The following is a 16,682-nucleotide window of genomic DNA, read 5'->3' as shown; positions in this document are numbered from 1 at the left end:
GCTGCTACTTATAATGAAATCATTGGTATTTTGACTTACCATTTGGTGATTGGAGGCTCATTCATCTATAATATTTGATTTTTTTGGGTAAAGATCATCTATAATATTTGTTCAGTGATGTGCAGATGAAGAATGATCTTAAGCTGTCAACTAATATGAAGTATTAGTGTCAAGTTTCAAGAATGATATAAAGGAACAAGTTCGTATGGCATCGTCTCACAATTTAGTATTTGGATCCAGAATGCATGAACTCATGCATTTATTGAACATGAATGAAGTTTTGTTTCAAGCTAGCAAAATTACAAGCTCTATTATACTAGACTGAAAATGTATTTATGTATCATAGGTGGATTCTAAATTGATTCCCTTGTCTAAATTGAACAGGGACCTGATGAGAAGCCAGCAGTAGCACCACTAGCTACAGCACTTGCAGCCGAGTAAGTATATGCAACAAAATGGGCAGATTTTTCTTTATCCACAGTTGGATTTATCTGAGAGAATTTTATTTGGCTTTCAGGGTACCGAAGAAGGCAAAGAAGTGAGACCCGTGATCAAGAATGCTGAAGATTACACAAATTTTGGTGTTCCTTTTGTCTTTAGTAACTATGTTAGATTATTTTTGCCTACTTGTTTCTGTTTGTTCTGGAACTTAACGTTTCATATGGTAGAAAGACGAAGTCCGATGATTTTCAAAGTTATATTTAGATCCTTGTCTTTCCAATTATTACCATGGATTTCATTCTTTTAGTGTTGCACTTAATTTGAAAACTTGGGTGTGGCTGTTTTTCTCTGATTCATCCTTACTCACCACGTTAGATCCATCTGTGCGCATTATCAATTTGCATGAATGAAGTTTCTCTTCTAAAAAAGAGAGAGTGGCAGTATTGGAAACCGGCGCACCCATACGTCGTAGAAGGGTGCATTACCTATAGAAGTTACATTTGTCATGACCAAAGTCGAAAATTATCACAATTCGTGGTATTCTATGACCATGTGGGGGTTTATCTTGCGTCAGAATAAGCGAAGCTGATATTGTTTGGCATACTTCAGGTAAAAAGCGTTATGTTGCTTAAAACAGTCAAGCACCGTGTGTTAATCTTGTCTATCCAGAAAATTGACCCGAAAAACGATTATGTTTTGAATTAAGGTCCGTTTCTGGAGTGGAAGATAGGAAATTCTCCGTTGGGACTTAACAAAATGACCAGCTGGATGAAAAATTTAGTTTAATGTTCGGAATAAGGTATGTTTCCACAAGTTAAAGCATCGTCTTGCCTAATCTCTAGCATAGTTGAAATCTTAGTTTTGAATAAGGTCACATGAACAAAGGTTGTAATTGTAATATTTGGGATTTTTTAAAAAAAAAGGGTCATAAAGTCAAAAGAAGCTACAGTGGATCAGTTAAAAAGGGGAGACCGAGAAGTCCCTCGGCTAGCCGATTCGACTTTGTAACGCAACGTCTGGTAAGTGCTCGCGCCTCTCATTCGTCCAATCGAAAAAGCTTTCCGGGTTAGAGCTCATATTTCGGAGTTATGTGTTATTTGAGCTGCGAAATCCGATTTTTGAGTCGTTGAACTGCGTATATATATAGAATTGATAGTTTAGGTTGTAACGGAGCCGTGGAATTTTACGGATCTTGATTTGGACCTATGGTTTGCCCAATATGAATTTTTCAAGTTGGCCGCACAAGGTGAACAGTACAGATCTTGATTTGGATTCATATTTCGGAATTATGTGTTATTTGAGCGGCGAAGTCCCATTTTTTAGTCGTTAAACTGCGTATATATATAGAATTGATAGTTTAGGGTGTCACGGAGCCGTGAAATTTTACGGATCTTGATTTGGACCTACGGTTTGCCTAATATGAATTTTTTAAGTTGGCCGCACAAGATGAACAGTGCGCGACCAGCAGGATTTAGACCGATTTTCGTCGGTTTTTGGCTCGATTTTGGGACAGTCAAGTTGGGGCTTTTGTAATACTCAAAACGGGCTTTCTTTTGACTGTAAGTTTGCTAGGATCGGAATTCGGTGGAGAAAGTTATAGCGCAATTAAGTTTCGCGCTCAAGCTCCGCGTTGCGGATGGTTTGGATAATCGCTTTGGATGAACAATTTATGGGCGCCTTTAAGTTGTTTTGTTAGCGCTTAAGCATCATTTAGCCGTTACATAATTATCATAATATTTTACTTGATTTTGACGTCAATTCTCGTTTAATTGTTAAGATTACGAGATTGTCGGTTCGATTGAGGTTCGTTATTTGATTTTGGGAATTCCAAGTGAGTAATGCTATCTCTTCTTTGAGTTTATAAACTCATGTTTTGAAAGAAAAAGGCGATTAATTCCAAGAGTTGCTCGTGCCGCCGCTCGGAAAGAAAAAGGCAAAGAACAACAACAATAATAATAGTTATTACTATTATAATACTAACAAATTTGCAGAAAGAGAGTGATTTGGTAATACATTTTGCTAATAACTCTTAAAGCGCATGTTAGTCATTGCTCCGCACATAGAGAATGTGAATTTCCATCATTGGGAATCATCCCAAACTATACAAGAGTGCATCATGGACCTGGTTCCTAGGACTATGTAGGGCAAGTGCAGACGCAAGAAAACTGAGAGTACAGGGATCAACAGTTATTCTACTGGAACAGTCAAAAGTTATACTCACAAGACTGCTTGGACACTTGAGTCGGGTCCCTCGCATTCTAGCGAATTCATCCCAATCCGCCTACGGTAGTATATGACAATTACTGGATCATACAAAAACTCTTTTACTTACAAAAAAATAGAAGGGCCTCCCTGCATGACTTCGTACTCACAACCTCGAGACCTTTCTAATCAAGACATAAAGTTGATGCTTTGAAGTATCACTCAAGTATCAGATGTGCAGGCCTCCAAGATGAAGAGGGATTACGCAGTTAGTACCCATTTTTTCATCCAAAAGATATCTTGGGAAGACCTCGTTGGGATACGCCAACTTGCATTCGAGACTTCAAAAACTTCTTTGATACTGGGAGTTTGAGGGGACCGTTCTGTCAGTATCTCTGTGAGGTTTGTGCCGAGCAAAATCAGCACAAACCATGACTAGACTGAGCTCTAGGTGTAATCTTGTGTGCTGCCGAGTCATTTGCATTGCTGCATTTCTGTAGTTTGACGACAAAAGTGATGTCGGTGCCCTTGTCATGGCCTTCACTCTCGATAGATATGTGACCTCCCATGAGATTTATAAATCTAAAATCATTGAAAGGAGAGTAGGCGAGATGTCAAATCAAAAAACCAAGATAATGCAATTTCATCCGGTGGCTTGCAAACTTTAGTAGACGAAACAATCGAGAAAATTATCTCTGAGATATCATAAGTGTCCAAACGGAGTCAGAAAACTAAAATAGTAACCACTGCAAATAAATCAATCCACAACCTCAAGGGCTGCTATTTGATATTATGCTTCAAGAAGCATAAAATTTAAGGTTCAAAGATCCATAGATCTTTCCTGACTGAACTGAACTCATTTGAAGCCCTCCCAAGGTTGGACATTCTGACTCACGGTTCAGTGTGCATGAGACAGTAGGGTTTCATATGCTTGAGGAACTGCAATCAGTAAAGCGTCCAAAGGACCATATATGCTTACACAAGAAAAGAAAATTGCAATTTGAGCAAAAGCATTAGGCAGTGTGCAATCTACCTTTTGCAAATGGCAAGTCCAAGTCCTACACCGCCACTACCTCGATTAGGTCCACTTCGAGGATGAATAAATCTGGTAAATATTTGAGAAATATCTTGTGGCTGTATGCCACAGCCAGAGTCCTTAACCTGTTATGAGAATCCAAGTCAGTTGCATCATTAAGACAATGATAACCCAGATCGATTTTTACAAAAGATAGCCATGTTTTCTGATATGGGATGCGCTGTAATTCAAATTTATCAGTGCAAGAGAACATGAAGCAAAGCAATATATAGCAAGCCTAGAGAGAGAGAGAGAGAGAGAGAGAGAGAGAGAGAGAGAGAGAGAGAGAGAGAGAGAGAGAGAGAGAGAGAGAGAGAGAGAGAGAGAGAGAGAGAGAGAGAGAGAGGAGCTGAAGATAAGGAGTTTTGCTCAAAAGGACAATCTATACATGCTAAATGAAGCTGAACTGCAAAAGCCATCAACCTGCACTCTCAGGTAGAAGTGGGCATTGCTAAAGACCGGATGGAAATCGGGTGGTTGCCACTCCGCTAAAGACTCTAGTTTTGCAATGGAAGCTACAACTGATACATAGCCTTGCTTTGTGAACTTCACCGCATTCCCACATTTAGCATAGTTTGCATAAGGCGTCATTAAGACAATGAATTCTTTCGTCATTTTAGAGTCATCCTTTCATAAAAAAGTTTGAAGACAACGTCGATCTCGGGATTCTCTAACGTGCACAAATGCTTCAGAGAAAGAATAAATGAGACTGGGAAATCATTCTGACCATGGAAATACTCACCAGGGCTATTGTTAGGCAAGTCAATACAATCATGCTAGACAACCTTCATTTCTGATACCTTGATCAGCTCGAGAAGCTTGATTAACCTGAACATGAGCATAGCTTCAATCCATCTTTTGCAGTTCAACAATCAAGCCCAAACAATTAAATCAACTTGTATGACCAAAATACCGAAACAGTTTGATGTGATTCCCTCATTTTTTAGAAACTCTGGACTGCAATAATATGTTCAAAAGCCACATCTAAAAACCTCTCAAGTCTGAATAAACTTTACACATTCCTTTTGATCTCAATTCATACACACAAGAAGTCAATTGAAAGAATTAAAGTATATCCATTTCATTGTAATTAGCACAAACCTATAAGCACTAACCTAACCGTCTAGAATGATTTCATCCAACTTATTCACATGTTTGTCCAGTGCACTCCGAAAACCTAATTGCCCTCTATAAATCATCATGGAGCAAGTATGTAGTAGTGCCAGAAAAACTGCCCTCTAAAAAAACAGTATCTAGCTTTCCAATTATTGTTCAAATAAAGTACCTCTTTAGTCCTCTCATGACTCACTAGGTGCCCTCCATCAAGCTTCATCATTCTAGCAACAGGCTTTAATTTCTCTGCCAGACTCCTTGCATGGCATATTTGAGCAACGTCATGCCTGCATACAACAAGGTAAACATACAGCAAAATCGCCAACATTCTGCCAAATGGCATATTTAGAGTTGAGAGAACGCCACTCAAACCATTCCACTAAATCAGGAACTAATACTTCTTTACAGTGATAACTGCTTCTTTCAAATTACCTATATATCTTGGTTGGTCCTCGTGAAAATGTGATGAAAGCAACTGGTTGAAAGCAAAGGTGTATAGTCATAAGTGAAAAAAAGTTGTCAAGGTAAAATACCATATTGCACCATGGTTATTCAAAGGTAGGTCCATTTAACTGTGAACACCAAAGTAAAATGCATCTCTGGATATCCTAAGGATAGGAAAACTCAATGATAGTTTGGCACTTGTTTATATGGCATTGTTGTGCATTTAAACCTAAAAAACACTCGTAGACATAAACATTTACTAAACCTTAAAAAGCCCTCAGGAAGTCTCTAAATAACACAAGAGTTACTAAGGCCATGTAGAGTTTGCTCCATTATGTTAATGCTAGACCAAAGAAACTTGAGATTTTTCAAGATTTCTTACTTGGAGGAGTACTGCCCCTCCGGGTGCTAGATCCAACATATCCCTCAAGATATTCCTGCACATAATACATTACGCTTCCATAAGAGAAAGAAAAATAGACCGACGGCTTTACCCTGTGGATTGCTCTCTCTCTCTCTCTCTCTCTCTCTCTCTCTCTCTCACACACACACACACACACACACACTCACACAGATTATCTGAAACCTCTGTCCGTGGAGGCTTAATACATCAACGCACTTCCATGTCCCACAAGAAAGACTCCAATCATAAGAACACAAATGAATTTACTTGGAGTCCTTAATTCATACTATCACAGAACCACTGATTGTTCTCCTGAAATCCTTATTTCTTTTGGGATGGAGAAAGATTAAGTATTTATCCTTTGACAGAGATGAAAGGGGGAGGCAGTGAATTTTACAATGATGGTTTAAGTACATAAGTATTGCCTACCTTTGAGTAGTGGGTATCCAAATCAACAGCAGCCCTTTGTTCCGGAGTTTTAGCCCTAAAAAAGCGGATTGCAATTGAGATGGTTCGCCGGTCTTGTATACGCAAATCAAAAGATCATTGTTAGACCACTCAAATAGTGGCTCAAGTGCAATATCAGGACTGGATTCAACTTTTTTTGGTTTTAAGTGACAATGCAATTGCATCATCAAAACTAATTTAATTCACATGGTAAATAGCACAAGTAGCTACTTAAAACAAGTATGGGAATTTCTTTGGGAAAGTAAAAATGAAACCAATTTTCTTGAGGAAAGTCAAAACAGCTTTCGACTCCCCCGATAACAATGTTCCATCATATGGTGAGGTCAAGATACAGAATATGAACGGATTCAAGTGAACAATAAGCAGTTTCACCATTAAAAGGTAAACTGTGAGAGGACCCTTTTTTGCCTAGATGAAAACACGAAATCATCTCAGGAAGACTGCAACTGCGATGCAGAAAGGCTCTCGCTAGATATTGATCTTTCTTAGAATCTCTATTTCAAAAAATCGTTGTTCGCGCACAATATCCAAGGTTAAGTCCTATGTCTCTGCATTGCTTCTCATTTTCACAAGGAAAAGGACTCTTGTAGCTAATCAACGAGAGATCTTTTGAAAAATAACCATCTCTATGATTTTGTGCGGTAGCTATGGCTGGGATATTCAAGTGATGCAATGAGATCTTTTGAAGATTTTTCCATTTGAATGATTTTGTATGGTAGCTATGACTGGGACATTCGAGAGATGCAAACTGTGAAAGCAACTTCTGCTACTACGCGCAAACATTAATAAGGAACATTCTTGACATGGATTAAAATCCGTAAGTAACCAACCAGTAACAGTTCATAACGGCTCCTTTCTAAGCAGTATATTAGTAAAAAAAATCCATTTCCTCTTGTTCATGTGTTTAAAGCAAAGGATAGGGGCATAAAACAGGCTCAACATGCAATAAATGAACAACCTGTCTGTAAAGTACTGAACAACGAACACCTATACAAACGAATAGTTCTTTTAATGATCAAAGAAACTGGGAAGAACATTCTTTACCCTTTTAGTTTGCATGGAGAAAAATGTCAATCTCTATTCAAAGGAAGGACCATCGCATACTGAAATGGATGCAATAGCTTTGGGAAACATTCATAGCCTCCACTAGTCACGTTGAGCAATCCTAAAGATAAAACTCTGTTGGGCACCATGGCAGCCAACTTGCAAGCAATCATAGCTCCTGTTTTGACAGCCAAAGAGGGCAGTTAGTCACCCTGAAACAAACAGGAACCCGATCTGGACTCACAGGCAGACATGTCATGGATGTGATTTTTAGTTCATTATTAAGTTTAAAAAATGGCCAGATAAATCCAGGCATCTAGAAATTGCAATCAGAATGGTTATTTCAATTTCTCATATGAACCACATAGCCAAATAAGCATCCATGAAATTTGGGTCATTCAAAACTCACCTATTGAATGGCCAATGACATGGGCTCTTTCCCATCCCAGGTGATTGAGTACAGCAATCAGATCTTTCGCCATAATCTTTGTCCTGCTCCAGAAATCACATCGAAAGTCAAAGTCAATTTTCGTTAAAATGTTTTTGGAACAACACCAAATTATCATCAAACTAAAAGACTAAGAAAGCCATCCAATGTGCACGATTAGTCCAAGGAAAGCTGAAGCAGCATTTCAGCTTTGCACCAACTGGCAACCATTCTCCTGTGAATACGCTCCTGATTCAAGAAACTCCACGAAGCAGCACACACTCAAATGAACTAGAAAGCTCCCGGTATGCGTCGATCGGACTCACATGTACTCCGACATGTCGGCGGGCACAGAACTCCGACCGGCACTACGATTGTCGAACGCGCACACCTTGACCCCACCATCACCACCAGCGCCAGCTCCTCCGCCGAGGGCTCGCCAAAGGGGCTTCGGGAGGCGACGGCAGAGGCGCGGTTCGTCATAGAGAGCCAAGCGGAGCCGTTTCTCTGTGAAAGAGAGAGAGGGGCAGAGGACGAATCGCCAATGGGGGCTTCGGAGGCGACGGCGTAGGCGGAGGCGGCCGCGTGGTCGGATCTGAGCCACCGATCTTCACGTTAGGGCAAAAACGACGAGAATAAGTTGAAGTCATATAAAACCCTAACCTGAGAATGGGGCTTCGGAGGCAACGCAGAGGGCGAGTCGGAGCCCGAGATCGCCAAAGGGGCTTCGGGAGGCAACGGCGGAGGCGCGATTCGTCACAAAGAGCCAAGCGGTGCCGTTTCTTGGGACAGAGAGAGAGAGGGGCAGAGGACGAATCGCCAATGGGGGCTTCGGAGGCGACGATGTAGGCGGAGGCGGCCGCGTGGTTGGGATCTGAGCCACCGACGGGCTCCGGGAGGCGACGGCGAAGGCAAGCGGCAGAGGCGGAGGCGCGGTTCACAAAAAGAGCGGCGCTTCGCGGAGGAAAGAGAGAGAGAGAGAGCAGATGGTTTTTCTAGAAGGGAAGGCGGAGGCAACCGGCGGGTTCACGATCAAAGGAGGCGAAGTCGCGGAGGAAGGAAGAGGAGGTTGCGAGCGGGAGGAATTTTGAGCGAGACGAGCGAGGGAGAGAGAAACCGGGGGGAAAAGCGTATTTTTGAGCAGTAGAGGAGGCGAGATGACGGAGGGTTAACGGAGGACGGAAGAAAGAAGGGAAAGAAGTCAGATTTTTTAATAAATCTGATTTGTGGGCCCGCTTGCCACGTGTCACGCACCCAACGGAGTTGTGTATTGCTGACGTGGAGTATTCCACTCATGCAATATTTTCTCATTAAACCGGAGAATTCGGATCCGAAATCACTTCCACCTGAAGCGCTATTAATGGTTCCAGCTCTCAACCAAAAGCCACACACACAGCAACCCAACCTTCATGGAGCAGCAGCAGCAGCAGCAGCAGCCTCCGACCACCGCTGCCACCACCGGCACGCCTCCCCCGCCGCCGCCCTCGGCTGAGAACCTCCCCCCGCCGCATCCTCAGCTCTCCACTTCCTCCTCCTCCTCCTCCTCTTCGCTCCCGCCTCCGGCTCCCGCAGCGACTTTCTCTACTTCCACCGAATCCATTCCCGCGCCCCAAAACCCTAACCCAACGCCCAAACCCCCGAATCCACCGGCTCCGCCACTCCAGCAGTCCGCGCCGTCGCCGCCGCCGCCGTCTTCGCAGCCGCAAGCCTCTCAGCCTCTCCCGAGCCCTTCGCAGCCCAAGCCTCCCGTTTTAACGAGGCCGTGGCAGCAGCCTCCGTCCGGCCTGACGCATTTCTCGTCCCATCTCTCCTCGTCCACGTCTGCTTCTTCATCTTCTTCACCGACACCGCCGGCAGCTGCGGCGCCTCCTCAGCGAGGAGGTATTGCCATTGGCGTGCCGGCGCACCACGCGAGCCCTCCGCCGCAGGCGGCTCCGTTCTCGTCTCCGTTAGGGCAGCACTTTGGTGGCTTGGGTCGAGGTTTGGTGAATGTGCCCGATTCAATCTCTAACGCTAGCGCTTCTCAGGTGTGTTCCTAAGCAATATGCTGTTTTGCGTGCTCCTTTGTAAAAATTGGTGACGTTTCAGGGTGTTTGCCGTGGACTGAATCGTTGTTGTTGATTTTCGGGGATTTCAAATTTGTTTGGAATTAACCAGGTGCGCCCGTCGGCGCATGGGGTCGCTGCAATGGGATCAATCGGTTCCGGCTCCCAGATTAGGCCGGGTGGTATTCACCAACAGAGACCACTACAGTCATCTGTCAGACCTCCAGCTTCCCCAACTAATCAGCCCCCATCATCTTCTCAAGTCCGTGCTCATTGGTGACTCAGAACAATCTTGTCATGTCTTCGCTTTGTTTCGTGTATTGTTTGTCGATGCATTGACATGTATGTAGAGTTAGTTTCTTTGATTTACTTGTGAGGTGCGAAATCAGTATTGCTCTCTTCTTTGTTTGTCAGGAGTCAAGTTTGATAATACTAGAATTAGATTTGAAAATGAGAAGAGCGGTCGTGGGGACTCGGGTCAGGGTGCAGCAACAGTAGTTTGTAGTTCTAGTGCATTCGTTTGATCTGGGGGTTATAGCTGGCACATCATGATTTTGATTTGAGTGCTGTAAACATTTGAATGCCCTGTGGTATCCCTTTCTCGCATTGGAGTTGGTTTTGTTTAAATTGCTTGCCAAGAGCAACCCACCTTGATTCAGGGCGCCTGTCTTCATTAAGAACTTCAGGTAGCAAAAATTTTTCCTGATGTAATTTGGCTACATTCTTAGATAGACAAATGCCCCACATGAATACAATACTCCCTAAAGCTACTTGAGTAACACCCATTAGAGAGTCCCAAGATCCAGGCATCTATCCTGAAACATTCAGCTAGTTTGCCTTATCTTGTGTTTGCTGCCAAGCCAAGAAAGATGGCAGGCTGTGGCCGCTCTTACTCAAATGGACTAGCCGTGGTGTCTGTGTAATTGTCCTTTATGCCCTATTTTATGCCAGTACTGACCAATGATGTGTATCTCTTCACTTAAGTTGTCATCGGCCAATAGATATTATCACGAAGTAGTTTTGAGTGTCAAATCGTAAATCCTCTGTTGTACATATATTGGTCTGCAATACAAGCCTATGTCTGCCAGCATTGATCTCATTAAAAAATCTATCCAGGGCCAGGCTTTCACCTGTAATGATAATGTATTAAACCTTGCGATCTTCTTGCTTAATTTAAAATGTAACTGTGTTATTTACGCAATACCACCTATTAGTTGCGTGATTCTTTTCTATCTACAACTATTCTTAGTTCCATTGCCTGTTATATTGTGTTAGCTTCCTTATGCACAACTTTGTTGCTTTTTATTCTGTTTAACTGACACGCTCTGTCCAACTATGGTTTTGTTGACTTGAGCATAATTGGTTTCTACTACACTTCATGATGATTATATTTTCAAGTTTGTAGCATCTGTGAGTTTTTTAATTTATATTCTTCTTTTATCTGTCCAGAATGTACAGGGACATGGCCTATTGAGAGGCTCTTCAATTGGCTCTCCAATTTCTCATTCATCAAGTACATCACAAAGCATGCACTCGCCCAATCAACCATGGTTGTCATCTCCTTCTCAAGGAAAACCTCCTTTACCATCCCCTTCTTATAGACCACAGATGAACCCCCAGTCCTTGCAGCAACGAACAAATATACCTCAGCAACACCATCCACCCTTATTGACAACTTCCCAGCAACAGTACACATCACCTGGCCCATCACAACCTGCTCAATCAAATCAGTCACAGGAGCAACATGGCCAGCAATTTCCACCATCAAGGGCTCCTCAATCTTTACCACATCAACAGATTTCAAGAATTCAAGGTTCAGGTGCACAAAAACCTTCCTCTCTTGCAACAGTGCAAGCACAACCTATCACTTCCCCCATGATTGGGAAAACAGCTGGTTTGGGAAGTGATGAATCTTGCAACAGGATTCTTAGTAAAAGAAGTATCCATGAACTAGTAAACCAGGTAATGTTCATTTCTTTTATAGTGTAATCCTTGATCCACCTCTAGTATTTTCCTACTTAGGACCTTTGAAACTCCTTGCAAACCATTGTGAGTTCTTAGTGGCTCTCGTGTATGAACTAGAAATTCTTTATAGCTGTAGGAACCTGAAGAGGATTGAAAAGATAATGTAGAAAATAAGGCATTGGCGCATAGGCTTTAACTTTAATGTGGACATGATTCTACAATATCAGAACTTTTTGCTGCATTATATTTTTTTTTCAACCTCCTGTATGGTATGCTGTATTAGTAAGACGTTCTGTTCCTTAGACGCCATTAATTCTTGCCTTCTATCGGATTATATTTTAGCACCTCGCAATAGCTTGAACCTTTTCCTCTTTTGAATTTGATTCTAAAGTTTCAGTTATGCTTTCGTTAAGTATTAACAGCTGTTCAATTTTAAAGATTGATCCATCAGAGAAGTTGGATGCTGAAGTGGAGGATATTCTTGTGGATGTTGCAGAAGAATTTGTTGAATCTGTAAGCAATTTTATCCTTCACGTCTTCTTGTTACTCACCTATTTCAAGCCAGTATGTGTCAATCTGTCGTAGACTTGTTGCTTGTGAGAGAACAATTATCTGTGTTGCTAGGGCATCTAATTAGCGAACATCATACATGGGATGAGGGGACAATGTAAGGAATAACTAGATTTTCTCATTCTAGACACAGTCTAGTGGATGGCACGTGTATGACTCCATGTCTCTGGGGCTTTTGGTTATCTAGTATTTATGTGATTCTGAGGCTGCTGATGGAAACCCAAGATAATAATTTTGGACCAGTTATTTGAAGATTTTGGAGTAGATTCTTTTATCTTCCATGTCCTTTTGCAGAAGCCAGTTCTGTGATGTTATTCTTCACCTTCAAATATCCACATGATAGTGTTTTTTTTCCTGATTTTATATATACACAAGATAAATATTTAGGATAAATAAGGGTGCTTGAGTGGTTATTACTCTTCATCAGATTTTCCGTGCCACTATTTTTATTGTAGTTATAATTGTTTAATAGATGTGCATCTCTTCTTTGAGCAGATCACTGCCTTTGGCTGCTCCTTAGCCAAGCATCGCAAATCTACCTCATTGGAAGCTAAAGACATACTACTACATGTTGGTCTGTTTGGATGGAAAAGTTTCTGTAATTTACTTTTGACAATTTTCAATCGTGACTGGATAATTTTCTAACTTCCCTATTCCTTCCTACAGAAAGGAATTGGAATATAACACTCCCTGGTTTCAGCGCAGATGAGGTCAAGAGCTACCGGAAACCGGTAATTCTCTAAGAATATTTTTTACCTTGTTCAGTAGTAGTGTGAAATGATGTCTTTTTCTTTTTTTGGTGTCGTGTGTCTGAGAAACTTTAGTCTGATATTTTCCTGATTGTCTCTCTGTTTTGCTAATTTTCAGGTGACAAATGATATACATAAGGAACGGCTTGCAGTGGTAAGTTTTGGTCCTGAGATTTCATTCCTTCAATATCATGATCGTGTATAAAATACTTGTTATAAATTGGTAGTATGTAAAGCTGTTACTATGAAGTTGATTCTTAACTTGATAGACTTATCGAAAAATTTCAGGCCTCTTAAATTTGTTGACTAAATCTTCATTTGGCAAAATTGTTTGCTCAGATATAATGTGTTGAACCTGCATAAACACAATTGGCGATGTGTATTGTGCATGATCTTTTGAATTTGACATTTTATATCCATATCATGAGATGAGGACAAAAAATTATCTTTTTTTTCATATTTAATTATTTGTAGTACAAGATACTCGTAGTTCTCTCAAGTTTTGGGAACAAAGGAGGAAAAAACGTCAAATTTTGAATGGTGCTCCGTCTTGTGAGAACTCTTCGGAAAGCTTACATGTTCCATTCTATTGAATGAAGCATTATATTTGTTGCGGAAGTCAAGCGATCGAATAATAAAATAGATAGAATAAGAAAATAAATTGAACACCAAATTTACAAGGTTCGGTCGTAGTGACCTACGTCCATGGGGAGAGCATCAACAAATTTCACTATAGATCAATCGATACAATGGAAATTATAACTACACTCGAGTTACTCAAACACTCTTAGTGTTTCCCAAGTCCCAATTAGACCCAATAAATCATCTAGTATTTAGTCCCATAATTCTTCACAAAATAATCTTTCAATCTTATGAAGGAATTCACAGATCTTACTCACAACAATTAATTGGCTTCAACACTAAAAAGCTCTCGAGAGTGTAATTCACAAATAAGCCTCTTTGATCCTCTTCACAAAGAACATCCCCTTCTTATATATAAGCAAGAATTGGATCCAAAATAGGAAGCCTCTTTTTAGGAAACCTATTTAAAATAGGAAACCTACTTGAATTAGGTAACTTTTTTTTTCGGGCTCAAACTTGAGATGAATTTTAACAATATTAATAGTTCCATTATATATAGCCATATGCTTAATGCTGACAATTTACAATTTAAAATGCCATATTCTACATATATTTGTTCATTTTTTATCATTGTGGAAAGATTATTTTGCAATCAGTACCCATATAGCTTATTCTAGTGCAAAAGTTTCATTTGATTGAATAGTACTTTGTATTCTTCTTTGTAATTCTGACTTATTCAGATACTTGACCAGGTTATCTGGTTTGAATAATGAAATTCACGAGCACATAGTTATGACCTTTATGCACAAGTCTCAAACCTCATTTTAAATATTATTTACTTAATTTTTTTCCTAGATATATGTAATTACTTGTCCCTCGTATCCACGTCAGTTATCCGGTTGCCATTGATAATTAGTATAAATATAGCTCTTTCTACAGATATTATCCCGTTTAATCATTTGGTATGACATTTAATTCAATTCCTTTCCCCTTATGGATGCATGCTTGCAGATAAAGAAGTCAGTTGCAGCAAGTGAAGTGGTAAATGCAAGGAATGCTCCAGGGCAAGTGGCTAGTGGTGCCAAGGGCACTCTAACGAAGGCGGCTGCTAACGTTTTGAGTTCCCCAAACTTGAAGAGCTAAAAGTACGTGCAGTTTGATGAGGTGTTTACCAGTAATGCTGGTAGCCTGGTGTTCGGATGCCTATTTGTTTGATTAGGTATGTCCGGCAGTAAAGAGATGAGTACATCTTTTTTTCTGGTGCATGTGCTGATAGGTCTGGGCAAAATCTACATAAATGTGCTAGATTAAACTACCACATTATTTTACCGCCGTGCACATGCAATAGCTGTTTGCGACGCCATAATGCAAAGGAACATTCTGGTACATTTGATATGTCCTGCTGATTTGACGAAGCAGGGTTATGCTTGGGTGCTTCTGGGGTGTTTTAGGAATTCTAAGGGAGTGAAGAGGGTGGAGCAGGTGGGGTTAGATATCCTGGATTATTTGGTATTAGTTATTGTGCCCTTCAGGATGTGGTGTGGTATGATTCTCTGTACAACAAATGGGCAAGTGTGCATCTGATGTTAGTTTCATTTGGTCCTGTGAATGGCTGGATTGAAGGACAATATTTCACTGCCCAGTTCATCTGGGTGTCTCAACTGGCAGATGGCATTGGAACACTAGCTTTTGAGATTGGGATGTTAAATATAATCCCATCAGCTCTGCTCATTAATTGCTATAGTTTTTTGTTTGTTTACTTTCTGGTTCTAGGATTGTCATATTTTTTATGATTGCTCTCTCCTTTCATATGCTTGGTTTCCTTCTTCTTTTCTTTTCCTTTCTGCTTCAACATATGGTGGTTGTGAACTAACCATCACTTGCTGATCGATTTGTGATAGGTAAGAAAAAAAAGTGATCAAATTCGAGATGAGGTCAAACAAGACGGTCGCATCACGATGGGAGCTCTCTCTCCATCACTTGACCTCTTTGAGTGATTCGAGCCACTTGTGGACTGCAGAGGAGGCACGACAAAGACACTCAACCTCCTAGCTGAACGTAGTTTTCAACATGATACTCTTCTGCAAAGACTTAAGCGTTCCCGTAATTCAAATTGGGGCTAGAAAGCTATTTAACAGAGGGAAGAGAAGCCAAATAACTCCCGATGGAGGTTTGAGCTTAATTTTGTCTTCTGTAATTAATTCTTGTGCGCTTCAGATTGAGAGAAAGGAAAACAAAAGACAGAAGGTCATGTTTAACAACGATTCGATTGCTCTTTCATTAATGATCATTCTTTACAGTGGACTACCAATGATATACACGTGCATTATTTTGTTTCCTATTTTCATCTTTTGTCGCAATATTTCGGTGACTAGTAGGGAAATTACTTTCCTAGACTCGTGTCCATTGATTTAGGTTCATCTGGACCATTGATTATGTGGGCTTCACATGTGAAATCCACATGGGATCTACATGATCAATGATTGCAATGAATTAGGTTGATGTAAGGCTTGCCGAATGGTAGGGAGAGCTCTGATTGAAGTTTGTGCTGGCCTGTTAAAGCTGACTGATAGCATGCATGAAAGATTTCTCTCTTCCACTATGCGAGCTCCCTTGAAATTAGATTTCGGAGGCGGTAATCGTTATAATTTTGCAGATAAGCAGCTCAAATTTGCTCCGAAAACGTCCACCTCTCCTAAGTGGATTTCACTTGGAGCCAGAGGTAGAGAATAACGTCCAAAAATTGAAGATTAATGTTATTCCATACGGTTCTATCCTTTGCAATAGACAGCATGCTCAACATCGAATTAATTTATGGTCAGTGGTTGCGTGAATATGGTTCCCAACGGTTTGAAGTTGAACTTGCACCTGACATTGCGGATTTTCATATTAATGCTGAAGTATCAATGTGGGTTGTCCAAGAAAAAATTAAGGGAGAATGGTGGCAAGTCGTGCGTACCTTTCTGATGTGGCAGTGTAGCCAAGAGTGATGTTGTCATCCGTGGACATTCTGTGATATTTCTTCAGTTTTCTTCTTTCTCCCTGTAAGGTAGATGGAGACACTTGGAGTTTTTCGCAATGAAATGGTTAGAATTCCGAATTATAGTTGTACTAAAGTGATGTTTGGTGTTTTGATTACGTGTTTGAAAGCTTT

The 16,682-nt window shown here is 40.8% G+C and overlaps 2 protein-coding genes and 2 long non-coding RNA genes across 4 annotated transcripts; 2 read left to right on the top strand and 2 right to left on the bottom strand.

Annotated features, from left to right (window-relative positions):
* The first annotated feature begins 100 nt into the window (after window positions 1-100).
* Window positions 101-724, top strand: LOC115664673 (uncharacterized). Its single transcript, XR_004003620.2, has 2 exons — window positions 101-437; window positions 518-724. It is a non-coding gene; the product is annotated as an uncharacterized LOC115664673 (long non-coding RNA).
* A 1,777-nt stretch (window positions 725-2,501) lies between these two features.
* Window positions 2,502-4,812, bottom strand: LOC115664671 (probable ethylene response sensor 1). The gene is made up of 3 exons (XM_030586568.2): window positions 4,142-4,812; window positions 3,677-3,804; window positions 2,502-3,225 (listed from the first exon to the last, which is right to left on the bottom strand). Exons 1-3 carry the CDS (start codon window positions 4,331-4,333, stop codon window positions 3,063-3,065), a joined length of 483 nt encoding a protein of 160 aa, XP_030442428.2. The 5' UTR covers window positions 4,334-4,812; the 3' UTR covers window positions 2,502-3,062.
* A 1,014-nt stretch (window positions 4,813-5,826) lies between these two features.
* Window positions 5,827-8,639, bottom strand: LOC130139045 (uncharacterized). Its single transcript, XR_008817287.1, has 3 exons — window positions 7,600-8,639; window positions 7,191-7,368; window positions 5,827-6,162 (listed from the first exon to the last, which is right to left on the bottom strand). It is a non-coding gene; the product is annotated as an uncharacterized LOC130139045 (long non-coding RNA).
* A 387-nt stretch (window positions 8,640-9,026) lies between these two features.
* On the top strand, window positions 9,027-14,750 carry LOC115662205 (transcription initiation factor TFIID subunit 12). The gene is made up of 8 exons (XM_030584378.2): window positions 9,027-9,644; window positions 9,775-9,924; window positions 11,112-11,624; window positions 12,066-12,140; window positions 12,693-12,771; window positions 12,864-12,928; window positions 13,065-13,100; window positions 14,540-14,750. The coding sequence occupies exons 1-8, from the start codon at window positions 9,027-9,029 to the stop codon at window positions 14,669-14,671; spliced, it is 1,668 nt and encodes a 555-aa protein (XP_030440238.2). The 3' UTR covers window positions 14,672-14,750.
* The last annotated feature ends 1,932 nt before the right edge of the window (window positions 14,751-16,682 follow it).

The sequence above is a fragment of the Syzygium oleosum genome, unplaced genomic scaffold (genome assembly GCF_021117445.2).
Source record: "Syzygium oleosum isolate NSW1041296 unplaced genomic scaffold, Sole_v2.1 Sole_v2.10, whole genome shotgun sequence".
Classification (NCBI taxonomy): Eukaryota; Viridiplantae; Streptophyta; class Magnoliopsida; order Myrtales; family Myrtaceae; genus Syzygium; species Syzygium oleosum.
The sequence above is the reverse complement of the archived record's forward strand: the minus strand, read 5'-3'. Positions and strand labels throughout refer to the sequence as shown.

Excerpts from the sequence above, each read along its gene's own strand:
- LOC115662205 (XM_030584378.2), top strand. The coding sequence starts at position 9,027 with ATGGAGCAGCAGCAGCAGCAGCAGCAGCCTCCGACCACCGCTGCCACC. Across the intron at positions 11,625-12,065 it reads TCCATGAACTAGTAAACCAG|ATTGATCCATCAGAGAAGTT; the intron begins GTAATGTTCATT and ends TCAATTTTAAAG. Across the intron at positions 12,141-12,692 it reads CAGAAGAATTTGTTGAATCT|ATCACTGCCTTTGGCTGCTC; the intron begins GTAAGCAATTTT and ends TTCTTTGAGCAG.
- LOC115664671 (XM_030586568.2), bottom strand. The coding sequence starts at position 4,333 with ATGACGAAAGAATTCATTGTCTTAATGACGCCTTATGCAAACTATGCT. Across the intron at positions 3,805-4,141 it reads ACTTCTACCTGAGAGTGCAG|GTTAAGGACTCTGGCTGTGG; the intron begins GTTGATGGCTTT and ends TTCTCATAACAG. Across the intron at positions 3,226-3,676 it reads GGACTTGCCATTTGCAAAAG|ATTTATAAATCTCATGGGAG; the intron begins GTAGATTGCACA and ends CAATGATTTTAG.